This window comes from Motacilla alba, chromosome 24 (assembly GCF_015832195.1).
Source record: "Motacilla alba alba isolate MOTALB_02 chromosome 24, Motacilla_alba_V1.0_pri, whole genome shotgun sequence".
Taxonomy (NCBI): Eukaryota; Metazoa; Chordata; class Aves; order Passeriformes; family Motacillidae; genus Motacilla; species Motacilla alba.
This window is the reverse complement of record NC_052039.1, coordinates 7,014,178-7,036,481: the sequence shown is the minus strand read 5'-3', so window position 1 is coordinate 7,036,481 and position 22,304 is coordinate 7,014,178. Positions and strand designations below refer to the sequence as shown.

Below are 22,304 nucleotides of genomic sequence, written 5' to 3'. Positions count from 1 at the left end.
CGTTTCATGTTTTGCAGAATATAAAAGCGCCGAAACATCTTAATTTTAAATTCTTATCATTGAATTTACTGCTTTTCTCTCGCAATGATTTGTGTTGCTTTTTAATTTTTACAGTCTCTACAGAAGCCAGATGCTACTGCCTAGGGCCAAAATAATAAAAACCCGCTGCAGTCGCGAGTTACAGAACAAAAAGGAAACGCGCGGCTGACAGAAGTTAATATCTCAATTTAACAGTGCTGCTCCGCTAATGATCCTTTGATATGTGTTTATTTAGAAAGGTCTGATCTTGACCTTGAAAGCAAACTAAACCGCAAAGTCTTTATGAGAGGAGAGAAAGACTTTATTTATAGACTGGCTTTGCGTCAATCACGGCGGCAGCTGGACCCGCGCGGGTGCAGCTCTGCCTGTGGGCCCAAACGGGAGGGAGTGGGATCAGCTGCCACGGGGCACTGCAGCGCGTCCCCACCTCCAGGGCGGGATGCTGAGCACCATGGAGGCGCAGTCCAAGGGATACGGGCAGCTCCAGGCCTGTGAGGGACGCTCTCAGGGGACAGCTCTGGTCCAGACACAGCCCTGTCCCCAGAACCCTGGAGCGCTGCATGCCTAACCCTTTCTTCCAGCACTGGAAGTGCTGCCTCTGCTCCCCACTCGACTCCCTGGATGGGGTCCCCAGGCTTGGAAGGAAGGGATGTGTCCAGCATCACCCCAGCCCACGCTGACAGAGCCTGAGCAGCGACTCCTCCTCCTCCCAAAGAAACCGAGGGCTATGCAAACCTGGCAGAGGGAGTTTTTAAGGGCCAATCCTTTTTATTGCATTTCCACCTCCTGGCTGGGGGAGGTGGGAGGTTCCTGAGCATTTGATGCTTCTAGCCTGGGATTGCAGACACTTCACACCTATGGTGCACTGTGCTCTCCAGCCCAATTTCCATTTTTTCAGGCCAAACAGTGGTTTGAAGCCATTTGCAGTCCCAAAAGCTTTCTGGCCAAAGCTGCAGGCACATCCTCCTGGCAAAGCAGTAACCCCAAAGCCTTCTTATTGTACTGAATATCTATCAAAATATATCAATACATATTAAACCCATTCAGGCAGACTCATGATCATCCTTGGCAAAAACCATCACTCAGTTTCCTGCCCTTAAGGTACTGAGGGAAAACTGCCCCCTTTCCTGGCAAAGCACATCACCTGGCCAAATGCAATCTGGCAGCTGAACATCTACGTGCCACACCTCCCTTTTGTGCTGCTTTCCCCTAAGCTCACACCATTCTGGAGAATGCCAGATTCAACCCTGCTATTCCCAAGGAAGCTGTGCATTGGGACACCTCTGCCCTTCCTAAGAACCAGTTTCTCTGGGGCAGCCACTGGCAAATCATGGTGGCATTTCTGGCCACTGCATCAGACGGGAAGCTGTCACACATACTCGTCATCACTACACCAGCTTCCCAGATTTCCTCTTCCCAGCTGGGAATTGGACTGAAATCAGCTGAAAAAACAATCTTTCTGCTGAAAACCCCGAGTATCTCCCCCACTGCTTCTGAACTGTTGTTTAACTGATGCGCTAGAAACTGCTCCACCTCCCAAAAAGGAGTTTTGGTGAGGAGACCGAGGGGTCTTTCCATGGGAGACCACTATCACCATCACCATTGCCATCATCCCACCTGGCAGAGAGCACCACCTGCCCATCGCCGATCCCTTCCGCTCGCGCATCTCTCCTGCTCAAGGCGGCACCACTCTGGCATCCTCCAGTCCCACGGAGCTGTCACGGAGCCCTGCCTCACACCCCAAGCTACAAAATGACCTTTTAGGTGCCGAGGCGGCTGCCTGGCAAAGCCTGGCCAGAGGAGTGACTGGCTGCCACGAGGCACAAAGCCGGGACTCGCAGCATCTGCTTATTATTCCTGCACCCCCATCATTAAAAAAAGAGAAAAGATGAAAAGGCCCCATCGGCAAAGCCGGGGAGACGTGGAGCGGCACCGAGCGCAGCCTGGCCCCCAGTTGCTGGGGGTTTTTGTACAGCGGGGAGACGCGAATCCTGGGGGACAAAAGTAACTGCTAAGGTAAGTTAAACCTTGTCGAGATGAACTTTCCTGCTACTTTTAATTAAAAGTTCTTTGGAATTAAAAAGGACACTATTCAGGAAAGGCTGAAAAAAAAAATTCATTGACACCAGCCCGCCCCCCTCCCCTTTTTCCCAAGGAAAAGAAAAAGCTGTTTTTGTGTGTCTGCTCACCCAGCCCGCACTGTACAAAAGGAAGCGGATTTGCAGCAAGACACATGAGATGACCCCCTGACCCCGAGCCGCTGAAAAGTCCTCAATGGCATAAATACCAGATAATCAATCACATACCAGGAGGGCCGGTCCCCCTGCCCTCGCCCCCGCCGCCGGGTTTATGAGAGATGCACTGTAAACGGACACCGGCTCCTGACGGGAGGCCCCTCTCGGCATTCCTCTGCTGGACCAGAGACCCCGGCCGCCTCTGAGACCGCGTTTCATCCCTCTTTTATAAAGCCCAGCATGGAAATGCCGAGCATCCTCAAGCTTGCCATAGCTGATCCCTTGTGCTCCAGAGCAAAGGGGGACAGAGACATCCCTCTGTGCTCTGGAGAGATGGCCGAGCATCCTCCGTGCCACCACAGGCCAGCACGTGGCCAGCGCTGAGTTGGGCATGCAGAAACCAGGGAGAAACCAGCCCCGTTTACAGAAGGCTTTTCTTTTTGGGGGGCTGGCTTTGTGAAGCCTTCGTGGGTTCTAGCAGTGAGTACCACGTCATGCTGTGTTCCCCTACGGGGCTCTGACCAGCACCCTGAATGCCAGCAAAAGAAGGCTGCCAAGGCCTCCATTGCTCCAGGGCAACAATAGATGTTAAAGCTCTCAAGGGAGGGAGGGAAAAAACTTGCAGTGATACCGCACTGGTTTGGTTAAATGGGGAGCCACTTGGCAACTAAATTTGATAATGCTTTTGTCCATGGGTCAGAGGTTAAATATGTTCACACTAATCCCCTTCATCTAGAATTAAAGGACAAGAAAGATTTCTCCGTAGCTTAGCGAGAGGGCTTTTCTCATCGTGCTTTAAATAGTATTTGCACAGGAAAATTAAAGGCAGGCCATTGGCCCCGATGCCATCGTGGCTGCACGGCTCCGCCACGCTCCCACCTCCTCGCTCCTTTTGGTGACTCCACCAGCTTGCACCATGCCTGGCCTCATCGCATTTCCCCCCGTGTGCACCAAGGAGCACAGGGAATTCTTGCTGCCATTTGCTGTCAAAGTGGCAAGGGCAGCCGTGGTTTGGGAGGCAGGGAGATTCCCGGCTGCAGGAATGCGCGCCAGGACTCAGATTTCAAGTGCTGTCACAGGACATTACTGTCAGACAAAGGGGCTCTGTGCTGCGCCCCTAGGACCCGCTGCCCCCAGACCCTCCGTCAGCTGGGGCCGGCACCTGAACATCCAGAATCCACTCCTGCACCACGAGAAAATCTGCGTTGCATCGACCGTCCGTGGCAGCGCGGCACTGCCGGCGCGCCCTCCCCCCGCGGGGCCGCGCAGCCCAGGCGAGCACGGGAGGGATAATTACCTCTAAGCGTACTTAATGCTGCAGTGCATTATCTCTAGCTATGGAGAGAAGCACGATCCGGAGGTATTTCCCCCCAAAGTCTCGTTGGGCTGCTCTCAGAAAACCCTCCCGAGTCCTGTGAAACGGGAGCAGAAAGTCACAGGCAGCCCAGGAAGACGTCGGGGTGGTTTTGGTACGGAAGCGTGCCAAATGCTTGTGCTGGCTGCTTGTGCCAGGCGTTGCTTTGATCAAACTGTGGAAGAGGATGCAGCAGGACAAGCCACAAACAGCATCCCCCAAATCTGCTGCTGGAGCAGGGACGTTGCAGATGGCTCTTGGTGGCCAGTGGCACCACTGAGACAAGCCCCAGCCTCTGGCAGCGTCATGCCAGCACCCTAGTGGAGCGCTGGCCTGACCATTAATTGTGGTGCCACACCGAGTGCGAGGCAGACAGAATTTGTTTTTCAGTGTGATTTATAGCTCACATCACCAAACACACAGGTTATGTTCCACTTGCTGAAAATCTGCCATTTCCACACTGGAAGAAGCAGTGTGCCATACATCTGCAGCATCACTGCAAGGTTTTGGGCTGGAACCATTTTGAGGCAGAGAAAGCAAAGCAAGCAAATGTGAGGAGATAAGACAAATATGTAATAAATTTGACTCGATGTACAATTGCCAAGAACAGGGGTGGTGCGTGCCCGTGTGACAGTGCAGCTCCGGCGCAATGCCCCCTCCACCTCCTCCAGGCTCCCACGCGTTCCTTGGCAAACCCAAGCCAGTAATGGGATTGCAGGGATGCTCCTCTATGGAAAAACACCGAGAGCTCTGGCATAGAACACAAAAATAATTTAAAAATTTTTAAAAATCCCTGTGCGGTTGTTGAGCAGCACTTGCCATGGGCCCCAGCGCGGGGGCATCCTGCCACCTCTGCTCCCGGGTTCCTGCTCTCACGCGCCAGATCCTTCTCCCTTTGTACCTCCACTTATACTGCACGACTGTTTTGAATCTCTAAAATAATGTGACAAGTTAATGATGGCACAATTATCTAAATGTTTAACAGACATGTTATCTAAGTGAATCGGATTGAGATTCCATCCCGCTGACAATAAACATCAATGGGAGAGCAGAAAGTGATAGGCAAATTATCGCCAACCCTGCAATTTCAATGCTATTAAATTTGGAGGAATAACAGCCCTGAGGCCTGTAAACTCTGAATAAAATAGACCCTTGTGTTTGGCCAACTATTAAATCAAAACGCTACCAACATCCCAGCAAAAGAAAAAAACAGGGGGGAAGAAAAGGGGGGAAGATATAGAGCTTTTCAATTTTCAGTTACACGTTGGTTTTATTAATTCTTTTCTGCTGCTGGTGTCTCAGGGCAGAGGATATGAGGGATATGAGGGATGAGAGTATGGGATGTAAGAAGGGAAGGCACCCAGGGGATGTGGGCAAGGGACAGTGAAGGGTCCTGCTCCATCCTCAGTGGCGCGGCCGGGGGCACGCCAGCCCCACAAATCAAAAAGCCAACTAACTGCATGCTGAAGCAAACGTGCTCTGTAGTGGGTGTCTCTCATGCCCACGTGAAACTGGGTCAGGAGTAAATGTGTGCTGTCCCGCTGACTGACACCGGCTGCCGTGTGCTAACTGCCTTGGCACACGGGAGGAAACTGGAGACGAGTCACCTCTGATATTTATAAACGCCGGCACGAGCCCAAAGCCCGTTAGCACGAGCACCGCCCGTGTGCACATCCCGACTCCCAGCGGTGCTGCCCGGGGCTACTCAGGCTGCCATCTCCATGCATTCTGTTTTTTCCTCTACATTTGAGGAGAAGGGTAAGGAATTTTCCACGCTCTCCTCCCCAGCACCAAGCTTGTGCTTCTGGAAGATGAGCCAAAACAGTTGCTGCTTTTCCTATTGCAGCGGGACGGGGGCCAGGGACAGTGCACACCCGGAGAGGGCGTCGCGGCCCCGTGTCTGTGGGGCTGCACACAGCCCTGCCAGCGCCATGCTTACAAGCAGGAACTATTTTTTTAAAAATTTATTCTTGTTTTTTGTCTTGTCTCAGGAAGTGGGGTGCTAGTTTTCTGCTGTGGAGACGAGCAGTGCTTGATGCAGCACATGTACAACAGCCTGGCTTTGTGTTACCATCATTCAAAGCAGCAGGGAGGGCAGTGGGGAAAACAAATAACATAAAGGGGGTCCTGGGTGCTGAAAGTCCACCTGAGAAATAGTCCCATGTGCTGAGAGAAAACCCCAAGAACCCTTCATCTCCTGCACAAAGTTCCACAGCTGTAGGTCATGTGGGGAAGCAGTGACTCTTGTGGAGAGGTCCCACATCTCCCCTGACCACTGTTTTTGAGTAATGTGGGTGGACTTGGTCAGCCTGTACCAGACACCCTGCTCAGCTTTTGATGCCATCCCTGAAGGCCTCTACCTGCCTCTCTACCAGAAAGGGTTATGCATTTCCTTCACTTGGAAAGTTGGAAGGTCTTTTGCCAGCCAACCTGCAGCTAAGGGCAAAGGAATGATGTCCAAAACAAACCCCTTCTGGAAGGTGCTGTTATTTGGGAAGGGGGTTAATTATAGCAAGGCAGGGGAGAGATGCTTTCCATGCCAGCAGAAGAGAGGAAACAATTCATTTTGGCTGTCCTGGCCACTCAGCCCCTCTCTGCCATGTTTACAGCTGGAGGCAGTGATGACAAGCTCCCCATGGGTCACCGTGTCCCCCTACTCTGGTTGCCCATTGCCCTTTGAGCTTTGGCATAGTCCAGCCCCAAGGATTCACCAGCCAAAGGAGGTTTAATCCCTACAGGAATGTCAGGGTTCTTAGCCAAACTGCTCAGCATCTGCAGCATGGTTTGGGGTGCAGGCATCACTGAGCTCCATGGCTGGGCTCCCACTTGTCACCCCAGGATGCCCAACAGGTCTGGGAAACAGAAGGAAAGGGGGAACTAGCTGCAGTTTGCTTGGCCACTTTGACCCCCCTGCCCGGGCTTGGGCTGTTCAGCCCTGTGCAGCCAGCCCCCACTGTGCTGGCTGCCCCTTCACAGCCCTTCTCCTCAGCCTGCAGCACAGCGGCTTCCAAACAGACCTGGAATGGCAAAACCCAGCCTCCAGCTGTATGGGCATGGACAGGGAGGGCAAGTACTTTAAGATTTATGGACTGGTGTTTGGCCAGCACAGCTCCGTGACCGGGTGACAGCCGGAGCCATTCCCGCCCGGTGACACAGCACTTTGCATCCATCCTCACACCCCCAGCGTGCAGCCGGGCGGGTTCTCCGTGCCAGCCCCCAGCACAAACTCACTGCCAGTGGCATTTATATCAGGGCTTTCAGCGCTGAAAGATGAACCTGTGCTCAGTTAAACCGCTCCCGATATAGCACAGGAGGAGCAGGCGCTCTGTCCTGCTCCAGTCTAGATTTGGAGGGTGAAGGGCTCCACCTGGGTCTGCTCGGCTGTGAATTCCCCCAGGCAAACCTTTCCCAGGCACAGCAGCTTTTGCAAGAGGCTGAAGGCATCCTTGTGCTCCTGATGGTGGCATCACTGAAGGGCTGGGAAGTGCCAGGGCAGAAACATGGCAGCAACAACTTCTGGGAGGGGTTTGGACAGGGACAAGCTTTGCTTGCAAAGGGGACAAACGACCTCACATTTGTTCTGCCATTGTTTCCCATGCTAATGCTGAGCAGTGGTGTAACAGCACTGCACCAACTGGCGCCTCAGTCTGTGCTTTAGTGCCACAGGAACTGGGGCTGCCTGGGCAGGACCTGAGAAGGTCCAGCTCTCTGTTGGGCCGAGGGTGACAAAGGCAGCCCAAATGCTACAACCTGCACCTAACTGAAGGGTGGCGGGGGGCCACGTACCGGTGTGCGTCTGCCGGTGCGTCTCCAGGGCATCTTCCTTCGAGAACTGGGCGCCGCACTGATCGCAGACCAGGGCTTTGGCACCCGCTGGGGAGAGAAAAGGGAGAGCAGCGTTACTCCAGGGACAGAAGGACACCCACCTGGGCGCGCACCTGCACACTGCTGCTGCATTAACACGCCAGGACCGCTGCCATGGAGGGGTTCGTGTTTAATGTCCCTGTGCAGCCAGCAAAAGCAGTGCCTCATTCAGCTCCTGCTCCTTGCACATCACAGCAAAATACAGAACTGCTTGCCAGGAAAAGATTATTATTATTTTTAAAAATCCTTACATATCAATGCATTTCATTAGCTCTTCAACTTATCCAATTGCAATTGGTTTCCTGTCCCTTCACATTGTGGCTGGTGCTGCTGGTACCCAAAGAGGCACCTGATGAGGGACGTGGCTGGAATGCAACAACTGAGCAAGAGGCTCAGAGGCATCTCTGACTGTTGGAAAGAGATGTGGGATTTGGGGCAATTCTTAGAAAATGACTATCAAGGTACTGCTGGTTTGGGTGAAGAAAAACCCAGGATGCCCAGCAGCAGGTAAGTAACTTCCAGATGAAACCAGATTAATGACACAGCATATCCAACAGCACTGTGGGACAAAGCCACGGCCCCATTTCAAGGTTTGATTCATCTGTTGTGAGGAGCTGAATGTTACAGAGCAGGACTCAAGGAGGGGGCACTGCCTCGCTGTGCTGCCCATTTTCAGGGGCCCACACTGCCTCTCCCCTCTCCTTCCTACCCCACCAAGCCCTCCATCCCACAGTCAGGGTGGGATTGGAAAAGGTGGGTAGAGAAGGCGACAGGGAGAGAGGTATCAAAGATGCACTGAGAAGAGAATTCCTTTGCCTTTAAATTGTCTCGGTAACGGCTGGCTCGCAGGCAGAAATATTTGGCAGCGGCGAAATTAAAAGTGATAAATTTTCTCGCCAAGAGCTGATCGATAATAGAGGTCTCATCTGTTAATCAATATGACAGTCTGCCTGTTTACTGTGCATATGTTGTTCCCCGCCGCCCTCGCTGCCATGTCAAGTTTGCATTCAAAACAACCCGAGTGCACCTGGGCCGCGGGCGGCTCCAGAGGGGCAAACACCCCCAAACTGCGGGGGCTCCGGGGTGGCTCCCTCACACCTGCCCCCGCCATCAGGGCACGCCATCGGGGACGCGGGGCGCTGGGACGCGGATGCTGCCGGAGCTGGCCTGGCCAGGCACAGCAGGGAGAGGAAGAGCGGGGCCGTGAAGGATGCGGAGAGGGGCCGGGCCGCCGGGGCGGCAGCGCGGCCCGCAGTTGCCAAGGCAATGGCTCTCCATCGCCGCTCGAAGCCCCGCCGGCCCCAGCGCAGCCGATCCACGAGGATGTGGCGACCCGCGAGGATGCAGCAACCGCGGCAGCAACAGGTTCTCCCCGGGCTGCTGCGGTGCCCCCCGGCCTCCTGCCAGGCTGTGCCCGGAGGGGCTTGCGGCAGGCTGGGACAGAGCACGGCCCTGCGGAACACGGGGCTCGCTTTTACTGCCCCCATTTCCACGTGGGATTAGCGGGGAGGAGAGACGAGCCAGCGCCTCCGCACGCTGCGGCCGGCGGGGCCGCGGGGAGCAGGGACGCACAGCCGGGCGAGGCGAAGGCAGCCGGCATCTGGCCGGGGGGAGGAAAAATTCCTGGCGAGGCGAAAATAAACAGGGCGAACGCAGGGAGGAGCCGGGCGCACTGGCTTACATAAGGAAGCACAGTGTGTACCAAAACAGCGGACCCAAAAAAAGCCGGAGCTGTCAGAACAATGAGTACAGACGCGGGGCATTTACAGCAGGCGCTGCCGTACAGTTTTATTTACAGTACCTCTTATCAGCGCGGGAACAGCACGCCGCCTGCCAATTTCCAAAGGCCAGGACTGCGTGTTCTTTCCCTCAAGTAGATGTGTACTCCAGGCGGGGGGAGGTTGTTTTTTTTTTTTTTTTTCCTTTTTTTTTTTATTTTCTCATCAGCAAAACAAAAAACTGATACGGAGCCAGAATTCCTGTAATGTACACACGCCGGAGGGGAGGGGGAGGAGGAGGAGGGCGGCGATTGAATATGTAAATAGTTCAAGGTTAATTTTACTATGTGAGTCACTGGGAAAATGTCATCCAACATCTGAGCTTATTATAACAGGGCTCAGAAAAAAAACCACCACGGCTTGCTGTTTGTTATGAAAGGGAGCAGGGCACGTTGGAAAGCGGAGCTCATGGCAGGGCTCTCTTCTCCCCCCCTTGCCTTCCTCCCCGCTTTAAACAGAAACCATCAGCGCAGGTTTGGGCAGGGTATATTTAGCCAGCGCCTCGTATCGCCTACAACACACAGATATCTCCAGATGATCTTATCGATGGGACGGGACAGGACTCCGCGTGCTGCCAAGTATCGGCCGTGTTTCGGCGCGAGCCTTGCTGCTGGCACCAGCCCCCTGCCGTACATTTATATCCGCACAAGCACATTTACAGCCCCTGCCCAATAAAGGTCGCGGTGCGAACGGGTGAGGAGCCGCTGCCCGCTCCATCCCGCTGCATCCTGCGCAGGCACTGCCGCCCCGTGTGCCCCCAGCGAGGCTGGAGCTGCCCGGGTCTGCAGTGCCACCACGGCCACGAGGAGGGGCAGAACTCAGGCTGGACTTCATGATCTCGGGGGTCTTTTTGAAGCTCTGCTATTTAATTTCCCCTCCAAGGAACGTGAGGGAGGGGGCTGCCGGGATGCACGGCGTCTCGGGAGCGGGATGCCCCAAGGATCACGACGCAGGCAGGGGCTGCAGCTCCCTCCCAGCCAGCTGGGCCTAGCTCGGTGGGCTGGATGACAGAGCTCATCTGGTTCCAGCCACCATCATCCCAACTGTCCCTCCCAATGGCCATCATTTAATTACTTTATTGGGGAGGAGAAACTTCCGTGGGGCTATGGAAGAGGCACGCTGAAGTCTAGCTCAGGAGAAGAGAAGGAATAAAGGAAAAAGAGGGACTGCCAGCATCCTCTGGAGGAGGAGGAAGATGGCTAAGGGAGGAGGAAGATGGGAAATTGGTCAGGAGAGTGGTGTGGGAGGATCCAGCCTTCCTCGCTGCTGTTTTGGCACAATGGCCCCATCAGTAGAATGTGACATCCCCTCCCTCAGCAGAAGCGATTAATAAAAATTTGGGATTGTATATTATTAACAGGCTGTAATTGGTGAGAAGATGGAGATGTGAGGGGGGAAATATGGATTAAAAAAAAATCGGCAAGAAAATTTATGCACTGCCTTTGCTTTACTACCTAATTAATTCAGTAATTTCAAAAACAATTTTATTTATGTTCCGTTTACCACATCAGAAGTGCAAAGAAAAAAGCACCAAACCACAGTGATGCTAAAATAATACCTCAAGGCATCTATTTTTAATCAGTGAAAAAAAAAGGGAAAAAAAGAGAAGAGCCAGCCCAGGCTCTATACAATCTCTGCTGGGCAGACCACCAACTCGGGGAGCGCAGCAGCCGAGCCCTCTGCGAGTGCCTTCCTGGCTGCCGAAAACAGAGCTTGTCAAAAAAAAAAAAAAACAAATCCATAATGGCCTGAGGCTCCTCTCCAATCTATTTTCTGCTCAGCTGGTTTTAAATGAAGTTATTATGAGTCATTAAAACACCCGCAAGCCTGTGGAAGTCAGCCAATTACAATTTTAAATTTAGCCTGTTCTCTATCCCATTCTCTTGTTTTCTTCTTTTGCCCACATCAAGCTGCTTTCGGATTTTTATTATTGCCATTATTATTATTATTATTATCATTATTATTATTATTATTTCCCTTCTCCCCTGTTTCACCCAAGTGGAAGAGACAAGTCATGAAAATCTCTGGGCTAAAAAAATACCACAGAGAAACCCAAGAAGGGCTTAAAAAAGACAGAGCTGCAGAGCAGGCCTGGAGAGTCAGCCTCGGCTCCTGCTCCCCGAAGTGCCAGGGGAAGGTAATAACCAATATCAGGAAAAGCGAGGTGCGGGCATTACGGAGTGAGGAGGGACCTTGAGCTGGAGAGCCGGGAACCCGTCTGAGAGGGATGCTGTGGCAGCACCTCCCGGCTGCCCTGGGAGCCTCGGGAAAGCACCTGCAGTGATGGAGCAGGGGCTTGGGGGTGGGTGAGGTGGTGGTCAGAGGCAACACCACCACCCAGCCTGGCCAGTGCCACCAACTCCTGCACCACGCAGGGACTGGTGGAGCAGGGAGTATTTTCATTAAAAAAAATAATAGTTAAAATTATGAATTATAATAATTGACTCGGGAGCCCAAACTGGCAGGTTTTTACACAACCCCCTTTCCTGCTGCCCCTGCCAGTGCCACTCTTTCCAGCAGCATCCTCTCCACAGGGAAAAAATTACAGACCCCATCCCTGGCAGCCCCGCACGGCGAGCGAGCACGGCGCGTACTGCACAGCCCATAAAACTCCAAACAGCCTCCAGACACTCCTGCAATCGTCCTCCATCAAAACACTTTGTCTTGCATACAGAAATGCGGCGGGGCGCCGCGCGGAATACCAAATCAGCCCGTGACGGTGCGGGGAGGCGGCTCCTTGGCAACCGGGGGGGCTCCGCCACCGCCGCCGCTCGACAGGAAACAAAATCTGTCAAGCCTGTTGGGCAAATGATAAACATTAGCGGTATTAAAAACAACACAAAAGCTGCGTAAATGGCTGGCGAGCGTGTGGGGAGGGGCGGGCAGGGATGGGGGGGCTCCTGCCCCATTTGCCTCCCAGCCCAAGGCAGGGGGGTCTCCAGCACCACAGCCCTGGGGGAAGTTTGGGAAGTTTCCCCCCTCCAGCAGAAAGCAGGTGGGCAGCGATGGCCACGGACACTGTGAGGGAACAGACGGATGGATGGACACGGGATGTGCTGGGGGTGTGTGAGGGGCGCTGGCACCCCGCTCTGCACCCCCCTTCAATACCATCAATAGTGTCAATAATGTCAACAATGTCAGCAACAAGGGGCGGCCAAACCAAGGGAGCGGTGAGAGACGGTGGGTGAAAAATAAACGTATTTCATCAGGTGAGGGCGGGGAGAAGCAAGAAGCTGGCTTCAACCCAGCGGCCAGGTCCAGGAACCCGGCCAAAACAGGAGCTAAAAAGCAAACCATAATTTTCTGGTCTCAGTTCAGGCTCTTGAGGCAGGGAGGATGGGGAGGGGAGGGGTGGGGGCTAAGAGAAATGTATTTTTCATCAGCCAGTGTATAATTTATAAACAGCATTAAACAGTTTTTGTTTTCTTTCTTCCTCTCCCCCGTGTGCGCGGCTTGGCCGGCAGTCAAGCCTGCATTAATTTCTGCTGTGGGTACAGTGTGTTCTTGGATGCACATCTGCGGATGATCATAAACGCGGGAACGCTGGCAGAACATCCAGACCTGCCGGCAGGCCGCTGACATCACCCGGGACCGAGCGCGGGACGCCGGCCAGCCGGGGCGGGGGGGCGGAGGCGTCCCCGGGGAGCGGCCGCGGGTACCGGCCGGGCCGAGGGGCCGGGGCCGCGCTCAGCCCCCGCATCCCACCCGCCGGGGACCGGGGCGATGCTCGCTGGAGGCGGACTGCCCGGGATGAGCCCCTCTTCCTCCACTGGGCAGAGAGAGGCAAGGGTGGGATGCGCCGTCCCTTCTGTCGGAGCTGCCATCCCTACCGCACGCTGGACCCTGCTCCCCCGGCAGCCCCTGCTCCCTGGACAGCTCGTCCAGCCCCCAGTGGGACCCTGGGGCTTTCTTCTGCCTCTCCTGATGATGAAGGAGCGGATTTGGGTGGGGAGGGAGGGTGTGAAGCAACAGGGCAGGGGTCTGCAGGGCTGCTGCCCGCATGCTCCCCATGCTGCCCACGAGCAGCCCTGCACGCTGTCGGCTGTTCCCACCCTTCCCAGCCCAGAGTGGAGAAGGGCAGCACAGCCGTCTCCACAGCAGCCATTTCTGCTGGATGGAGAGGCAAAGCAAGTGGGGACAGACAGAAACCCCCTTTCCTCCCTGTCCTGGGGAGCACACCCAGCTCCCAGCAGGTGCTGAGTGACCAGCATCCAGGCTGAGAATGAGCACCCACTGAGCATCAGCTCTGGCGAGGATGCAGCTGAGGGGGCGGCAGCGCTGGGATCAGCCTCCCTGGTCAAACCAGTGGTTCTCTGAACCACAGAACCAACAAGCCGGGTCTCCCACCTCGCCTTCCCTGACAATTTGCTTTTCTGGGAGAAGGGCAGCTCTCCATGTCAGCCTTAGAGATCTCTGAGAGCTCCTCTGCCAGCAGTGCAGGCAGCAGGTAGGGAAAGACTTTGCATGGCATTAAAGGCTTTACATTTACACTTTATACTGAGAGTCAACATGGGGCCAAGTATTTACTCTGCACCTGCAAGGCTGTGGCACAACAGCGCTGTGTGCTCAGCCCAGCCTGCACACAGCCCCCCGGGGCTGTTCCCCAGCCAGGTCCCCAGCAGGAACCTTTGCCATAACCCATCAACACCTGGATGGGGAAGCTGCAGATGTGAACCCCCTTAAACCCTTTGGCACTGGGGTTGGAGAAGGGTGCTGGGGGGCACAAGCCATCCCACTGCCAGCTCCCAGTAAAACACAGGGTCCACTGGTGTGGAGGCAAAGCTGCCTTCAGAGCTGAGCACGAGCCCTGCTCCACGCTCCAGCATAACCTCACTGTGTCCAGGGCGGGTGGCGGGGGGAGGCGAGGGAAGAGGTGCAAAGGTCTCCTGCTTTAATAAATAACAGCGCTGGAATTCGCGGCGGCTGTTTGCGAGCTCGAGGCAGAGCTCTCCCCACCCCCCCAGCCCTCACCGGATTTACAAAAAAAAAAAAAAAAAAAAATTAATCCTGTGCGATGACAAGCTTGGCTCAGCGTTCACTGTACATACTGTACCCACAAAGCTGGCTGCCTGCCAGGGACAGGCTGCGAGCCAGCGCGACCATAACAAACACAAGCCCTGCGTGCCACTGCTGGGGGGAACAGCATCCTTAGCCCCAGCCCTGGGGGGACCAGCCCCCTGAACTCCAGCACTCAGGGGGACCGGCATCCCAGGGACCTCCCCCAGCAACCTGTCTGCAGCACCCTGAGGAGCCTGGCCAAAAAATGGTGGGATGGGAATGGGGTCAGGGCTATTACCAAAAATCAGAAAGCAGCAACTGGCCAGAGGAAGCGCCCCCCTACCCCAAGAAAAAGAGGAAGTGGGAAGAAAAAAAGAGAAAACAGGTAAGAAATAGATAAAAGTGTGTAACAGCATTTAAAATAGAATACAGCTTCACTGCCAAGCTACGTGCAAGCACATCTGTGGCTACAGTACCTGCCACCCCCCCGAGATCTGTCCTCGGAGCAGGAGGACAAGGACCCCTGACTGTGTGGGGGGCCAGGGGTCCCCTGGCTGCCTCCAGTTCCCCACATCAGACCCCCACCGTGCCAGGACTGCACCCCCAAGGGGAACATCAGCTGACATGGACCTGCAGAGCACAAGTCTTCCCTCCAGTGCAGCGCCCCAGCCCTCCCCTATCTATTTAATTAAAGGCCCTGCAGCCTGTGAACCTGCTACTTGGATTCATTAGTCAGAGAACGCCTAATTCTGCAGTTTTGCTAACGAACCTGCGGTGGGGGCCCGAGGTGGAAACAATGCTCACGCTACAAGCAGGGCTGACCATGAGGAGCTGCGTGGCATGTAGAGTTTGTTATTCCAAGCTGCTTAGTCTGGAAAATATTTCCACAATTAAGGAACTGAAAACAAACTCCAAAAAAGAAAATTTAAATAAATCAAATTACTGGGCACTGGAGAACAAGTTTGCAATGTGCTGCCCCGGGAAGGGTGCAGCCGGCTCTGCACGTGTCTGCTGTAGAGGAGACGTGTGAGCTGGGCAGCCACAGCATCCCTGGGAGGACAGACAGAGCAACCCCCCATCCTCGCCCCAGCACCCCCTCCCCACCCACCTGAGTGAGCCAGTAAGTGCATTCGCAGCCGCAAGCTGTCCAGGAACCGCTTCCCGCACAGCTCACATCCGTACGTCTTCATCCCACTGTGCAGCTTCCTAGGGGAGAACAAAGAGGGGTGAGTCCTGAGATGGGGGAAGTGACCCAAAACAACACCAAGAAACTGCCCGGTGCTTCCTGCAGCCCACACATTGCCCAGAGTCAGTGCTGGCTCGAGAAATGCTGCAGGGAGGACACGGATGGGGGGTCCCATGTGACTCCCCAGGACCGAGGAGGCAACCCTCTCCCCACCAGCGTTTGCCATTGTTGCTATTGCTGGAGTCTTTTAATAAACTCGATAAATCTGAAATTTGGAGTTAAGGCAAAATCTGTGTTGGCAAACTCCTTTCCCATGTTCTGAGTGCTTTTGAAAAAGGCACTGTACTCCAAAAAAAAAAAAACCAAAAAAAAAAAAACCCGACCACTTTAAGAGGTTGTTTGTGTGCATTTCTATCCAAATCCCAATTTCCATCCAAATTCAGCATGACACAAATCACAAGCAACAAACACAGCCACCGGCTCGCAAACAGGAAACATGCCACTCACCGTTTCCTGGCAGCCCCAGGTACACGCGGGCGACGCCCAGGCGGCATTGCACAACCTCCGAGAGCCTCCCACCCCAGAGCGCGCCCGCCGGCGCTGAGCATCCCCCACATCCTGCTACAGGAGGGCCCTCTCTGCCCAGGGCACTGCCCACGGGCACTGCCCACAGCAACGGGTGCCAGGCTCGGCCGCAGTGGCAGACTCTGCATTACTGCCCGCTCCTTGCTGTGAAGACATTGATGCTCCACCTTTGGGTAACCAAGCTCCGGACCAAGTGGAACGACCTTGGAAGGAGGCAGCGTTAAAGGAGCACTGTCCGAGTCTGAAAATACCGACCCAATCCCATCTCCTTCCCAAGACATCGCTGCTGCCCCTGGCAGCCCCCTAGACCCATTTCCCCTCCCCTTGGGGACCAGCCATTGCTCAGCCCCCGGGAGCACCGGGGGCTCGGTGCCCACAGCAGCCTCTGCTGCTAAGGGCACAGGGAGGGACACCGTGCCCAGAACATGTGGAATGGGGGCTTTTGCTTTGTTTCGCCACCTCCACGGGTGACAATCAGACTCTTTGCAAAGCCACCTGGCTCTGCTGGACAGCTGATCAATGCCCCCGAGCCCCAAAAGCACGGGCTGCTGCCCGCCAGCTCCCGGTCACCGTGAGCTACCCAGACCTGTGGCTGGGGAGGACTCGGGACAGCAGCACGTGCAAAGTTTCAACATCGGATGCTGTAAACAGAGAAGTATTTGTGTGTGTTGAGGAGTAACACAGCCCATAGCTGTGGGCTGACCTCTGCTCGCAGCCACCATTTATCATCGCGCCGCAGCAGGACGAGAGGATTTCTATTGCCTTGTTGCCAAAGACAAAACAGGAATGGTCCTGCCCAGGGCTGGATGTGGACCCTCTCGCGGGAGGGCTCAGCCCCAGCTGCGCAGGCTTGCGAGGACCATGTGCCTGGAGCTCCTGCTGTACTTCCCCTGAGGTGTAAGTTTTATTGGCACAAAGCAGCCGCTGCCCGGGGTCCAAGCAGGATCACCCCTCACTGCTGCAGAGAGCCCAGAGCCCCAAACCACCCCTGCCCCATGGGGCTCAGGGGCTTGTTCCCTGGCTGCCAGCCCCACATCCCACCTTGCAGGATACTGAATGGCAGCATGGGAAGAGCTGGAGCAGGAGAAGACCCCCTGATGTTCAGCAGTGAGTGAATGCTGCAGAGCAGAGGGAGAAGAAGGAGCCGGAGCTGGTTTCAACTCTCAACTTTGCTGTATAATGTAATTATTAATCAGGCTTGTCCTGAATTCACTGTGTCATAGCAGAGGATTAGGAGTCATGCACGAATTCAGGCCAAGAAGGTTTACAATCCAAAGGATTTATCCGCCTTGCAAAAATAAATAAAACACCAGCCTCCTGACAGGGCTCTGCTGCCAACGAGCAGCTCAATAAGTGACAACCTTCTCATTTTGCATTTTTAATTTGGGACATGCCTGTCACACTCCCTGGCTTGGGCTGTGCTCGCTCCTGCACTTAACACTGGGCTAAAACCACTTTGCTAGGAAGCCCCACGCCACGCTCTGGGTCCGCTCTGCCCCTTCTGAGGCCAGCACGCCTTTCCCCGAGTTACAGTCTAACTGGTTAATTTGTTCAAGTAAAACATGGAGGTTTGGGGGTGTTTTAAGCGAATCTCAAGAAACAGAGAAACAGAAGGACAAGCTTCCTTCCTCTGCATCTCCCAAACCTATGGCTGGCACAACCTCTTCTCCCACCTTCCCAGCACAGAGTGGGGAAATGAGGAAATGAGGAGACGCCCAACCCCACTGGTGTCAGGGTGCCCTGGAAATCCACCTGCCACTGCCCAGGGCGCCACGGCACCCCCAGATCCCATCCTCCCTGCATTGTTTCAATGGGGCACGGGGTGCTCGAAGAGTAATTTAGTTGCAATATCTCTATCAACAAATTTCAGCGGCGACAAAAGTTTTCCGCTCGGCGCCTGCTTCTAGGACGCTCTTATCACTCGCCATCTTGCACGGTCCCTTTCAACAAGGTCTTAAAGCGCTTTATCTGCTCCATTTCCCGGTAGCGAAATATGATTGAAACGTTCTATTTCTGCTCGCCGGATTAAGGAGATGTTGCAAAACTGCACAAAAACCTGGCAGATGTAAGCAAGGTATTACGGCTGCTCGGGCTGTTAAGATCTGAGGGGAAAGATCAATATGTGCTTCTGAAGTTGTGCCTCCAGAAAGAGGGGGTGGGGAGTGAAGGGCGTTACAATACACGCCAGTGCTGCCCAAACTCTGTGCTAAAAGATAAACCATGTTTTATTATTCTGACACGAGGCTGAAACTGTGCTTCTTTCTCCTGCAAGGTCCCCACAAGCACATCAGCCAAGGAGGCGCCCATGGGATGGAGAGCAGAGGCAAGTGGGAAAAATGCCTTTTTTGTAGAAAGAAGGTGTTCCTCTAATTCCTTCACAATGTCCCACTTGAAGCGCACGGAAAGAAAGTCAGCCAAAGCCTCCAGGCCATGAGATATCACTCGAGGACGCTCTGGCACAGAGGGAGGCCCAGGGCGATGGGATGCCCAGGGCAACAAGGATGCCTGTGGCACGGAGTCCCAGGCCTGGATCCAACCTTCCCGAGCGAGCCCCAGCCCAGGGCTGTGGCAAGGAGCTCTCCAGGCGGAATGCAAAGCCAGCGGTACCCCCGCCCCGCCCGGCCCCGGCAAACAAAAGCCGGGCGAGAAGCTGGCCCCTCGCAAGCTGCCGGTAATTAAAAAGGCCTGTAAATGCCCCACAAAAAGCACTTCAAAGGGACGGCGACTCCAGCGAGACTGCGTGGTGTAAAAATTATGAGTTTTCCCCACAGGGTGCTTTGTGTGAACAGGCCGGGCTCGGTGGCAAACGCCGGTGACCACTGCCCGGGGACGCAGGGGCTCGGCAGAGCATCTCAGGGGGCAGAGTTTGGAGGAGCACGCTGGGGAGTGGGCACGGGCGCAGTCCTGGTGCCTAAAGACCACTGCAAGTGTCCCACTGCCACCACAAGCAAATCTCTGCTCTGCCTGCTTAAAACCCTGCCTACAACAGCCTTCTGCTCTCTTTACTCGAGGAGCTCTTGCATCCCAGCCCCTCCCCGCCACCCCTTTTGGGAAGCAGGGGAGACCCCCTCCCCTCCCCTCCCTCCACGCTGAAAAAGACACATGGCTCTTGGCCATTTGATTACTTTTAAGTGTGTATTTTTCCCCTCAAACAGAGTGAATACAATGGTTAGGAAATTTGACAGAAAACTATTCCAAGCCATTTATTGCCTTAATGCGCACCTTTGTCCAACAGGCAGTTTTGACAGGAGCGATAAATTCCAAATTTATGTCAACAGAGCATATGTTGAACACCTCATTTCTGAGCTAAAGCGGCATGCTGCCCCATAAATCACCCTTCTGTTTGAAATGAAAGTAGATTACGGGCCCATGTTATTGAGCAGTTAGAGCCATAGTCATATAAATCAGAACTTTTAACTCCAGGCGATCCGTTCTGCAATTAACTAAAGGGCACTTTGTCATCTCCGGGCCAGGGCACAGCTTGGCAGGGCGGCTGGCTACTGAGGGGAGGCAGGAACCCCTCGCTGCCGAGGAAGGCACCAGAGCAGCTGAGGTTCACGAGGTACCTGTTGGAGCAGCGAGCCCCAAGACAAAGCCTGGGGCAGCGTGTGGCTGGAACAGCCTGGCATGGGAGACCCACGGCTGCAGGGGCTGGCACATCCCTGCCCATGGATCCTGCCTGATCCATGCTTTGGACACGAAACACAGAGGGGGAACTGGGAGGCTGCATGACACGAGCAAAACAGCAGAGTCCTGACAAGTCCAAAGCCAGGCAAAAACATGTGTGAGTGCAGTGCTCAGAGTCCTGCCCCGAGAGAAATCTGTACTTGGGACTTCCACAGGGCTTTGGCAGCATCTCTCAATGCCCAAGCATCAGGTCAAGATCCTCAACCCACTGATCTCCCCCACCCACCCTGCTGCATTTCCCTGGTTCGTTCCCCCGCATCTCCCAGGAATGCCCTGCCACGGCACGGGGGTCCTGCGGGGTGTGGGGCTGGCAGATGCTGTGGGCAGTGGGGCCAGAGGATGCTGTGGGGCCGGGGGACGCTGCAGCGGCTCAGCCCCGCGAGTGCTGGCAAAGGGTGAGGGTGCGAGGGGCAACTCACACCCACGGGAGTGTCAGAGCTATAAAAAGATTCAGACACTGAGTATTTCCTTTCCTATAAAATATTCATTGCTGCACACGAGTGCCAGGGAGCACAAACCTCCAGCGGTTCTAACTTTGTGCCGCAGCAATTACGGAGTTTTATGGGAGCCTTCTGATTTCACTGGCACTGGGTGTCTGACACGGCGGTGCCCTGCCAGAGGGGCAGCTGCCAGCCAGCACAGCCCCACCACGGCAGACGAGGTGTGCTGAACACTGGGCAGCCAAAATGCGGCCAGCACCACCCTGCACTCCCCAAAAATCCTCCCCGCCACCCCATCTCCCCCGGTGCTTCCCTTGCCCAGGTGAATCGATGTGAAATTGATTCATCCCCCATCTATTTTATCAAGATTAAGGCAGTGGTGCCACATCTCGTTTCCAGTGGGGACAGAGCAGGCAGCCAAGGTCAGCGAACACCAAACCCCACATTCTCCATCCTCTGAAGCAGCATCACACCTGAGCTGCCAAGAGGGTGATTTTTCCTGTGATGTGGCCATTTACAACCCTTGGTGACTGACACTGGCTCGGGCCATGGTCCTGGTGGCTCGGCTCCTGCAGTCACCGCGCTGCCCTCAGCTCCCAGCCTGGAGGATTAAAATAGCAGGGAGAGCTATTAAGGGCACGGGGAAGGGGGAAGGGAGCTGAGACCTTCCTTTCACTTTAATAAATTAAGGAGAAGGAAAGAAAAACCAACCAAAAACCTGCCCTCAAACCACCACTGCTGCTAAATATAAACAAACAAACAAATAAATCTTACAGAAGCTGGAAATAAAGATTTTACTATTTCTGAATGGTTTAATATAAAAAAACCCAAACAACCAACCAGGGGGAGGGGACAGCTATCAATAGAGAGCACTGAAATTCCCTGCCTGTACAATATTTATACTTACCATGAGCTAATTTATGAGTTCAAACCAGATGCTGGGGAGTGACATCACTCCACATGATGCCAACACTTCCCCTTTGCAAAAAGCCAAGGAAAGGATCCTGCTGTCCTGCCTTACCTGACAGGAACCAGGCCACAAACACCAAACATACAATTCCAATCTTTTTTTAGAGCCTGCCCACAACAAACGTGAACAAATGCTGCCAAAGGGCAGCGACTCTCAAAATTTGCTGCTGGCCTGGGCCAAGCATGTACAGCAGCATCTCCCACCCGCTGCTCCAGCATCCCACCAGAACGATGCTTCCAGCTCCCTGGGCTGGGAAAAGACAAGACAAAGCAAAAAGGGCAGCATACAGATTTTTTTTTTTAACTTATTCCAAGGTCTTGGTTTCAGATCTGTGTTCAATATTCGTTATAGAATGGAATTCCCCAGGACAGAGCTTCATCCACGTGAACATTCCCTTTGTGTGTCCCAGACCCCCAAGCAAGAGGGTCCATGGGTTGGCAAGAGGATGGGAAACCATCAGGGGAAGTTTCCCCTGTCCATCCCAGCAGGACCATGGGGCACAGATGCTGCCGCAGGCCCAGAGCTGTGGATCTGCAGCTTTCAGAGGGGCATTCAGAATGCAGCTGCTGCACAATTTACTGAAAGTCCACTGAGTGATGGCACCGGGTGTCAGCAGCCTCTGCCAGCCCAGGGATCGGCCCCGCGTGTCTGCTGCGCCACCGGGACGCTGGAGAGGGATGCAGACAGTTCCAGGATTCCGCCCTGTCACCGAGGGGTTAACGCGTGGCGATGCACGCCGCCCTGCTCGGAATAACCGCGCTAATGCGCCCTCCAAAATCAGCGTCCCCATTCTCGGGGCATCTGGTGACAGTGACGTGCTGAGCGCTGCGAGAGGAGCTGTGCCTCGGCCCCGGGCTGAGCCGACGTGACACGGGTGTCAGAGGCGTCAGGAGAGCTCGGGGAGCTGAGCTGCTGCTCTTGGATCACACGAGATCGCCGCGAAGCAGCAAAGTGACCTTCGCGCCGAGTACATCTGCCGCAGCAGCGGCGTGATTATGCAGATGTTTTGATTCCTAATTCAGAAATAATAAGCGGTTCACACATTCCAAGTTTAAAAATATATTCATCATCTGGTTTCCGTAGCAGCACGTGTGCCATTGGAGCACCAGCAAAGAGCCGGCCTCGGCCACTCCTTCTGCCGACCTTCAGCATGGCTGGGACACCTGGCT

The 22,304-nt window shown here is 54.5% G+C and overlaps 1 protein-coding gene across 7 annotated transcripts in view; it reads right to left on the bottom strand.

Annotated features, from left to right (window-relative positions):
- The window catches only part of ZBTB16 (zinc finger and BTB domain containing 16), a 55,386-nt gene that overhangs the window by 11,731 nt on the left and 21,351 nt on the right, over positions 1-22,304 (bottom strand). For 6 of the 7 annotated variants that reach the window (XM_038161437.1, XM_038161439.1, XM_038161435.1 and 3 more), the window contains exons 3-4: positions 15,376-15,473; positions 7,414-7,500 (exon numbers count right to left, since the gene is read on the bottom strand). In XM_038161437.1, the coding sequence (XP_038017365.1) occupies positions 7,414-7,500; positions 15,376-15,473 (185 nt within the window). Of the gene's footprint in view, positions 1-7,413; positions 7,501-9,412; positions 12,067-15,375; positions 15,474-22,304 lie in introns of those variants that run through there. The other variant, XM_038161440.1, reaches the window with a different exon arrangement.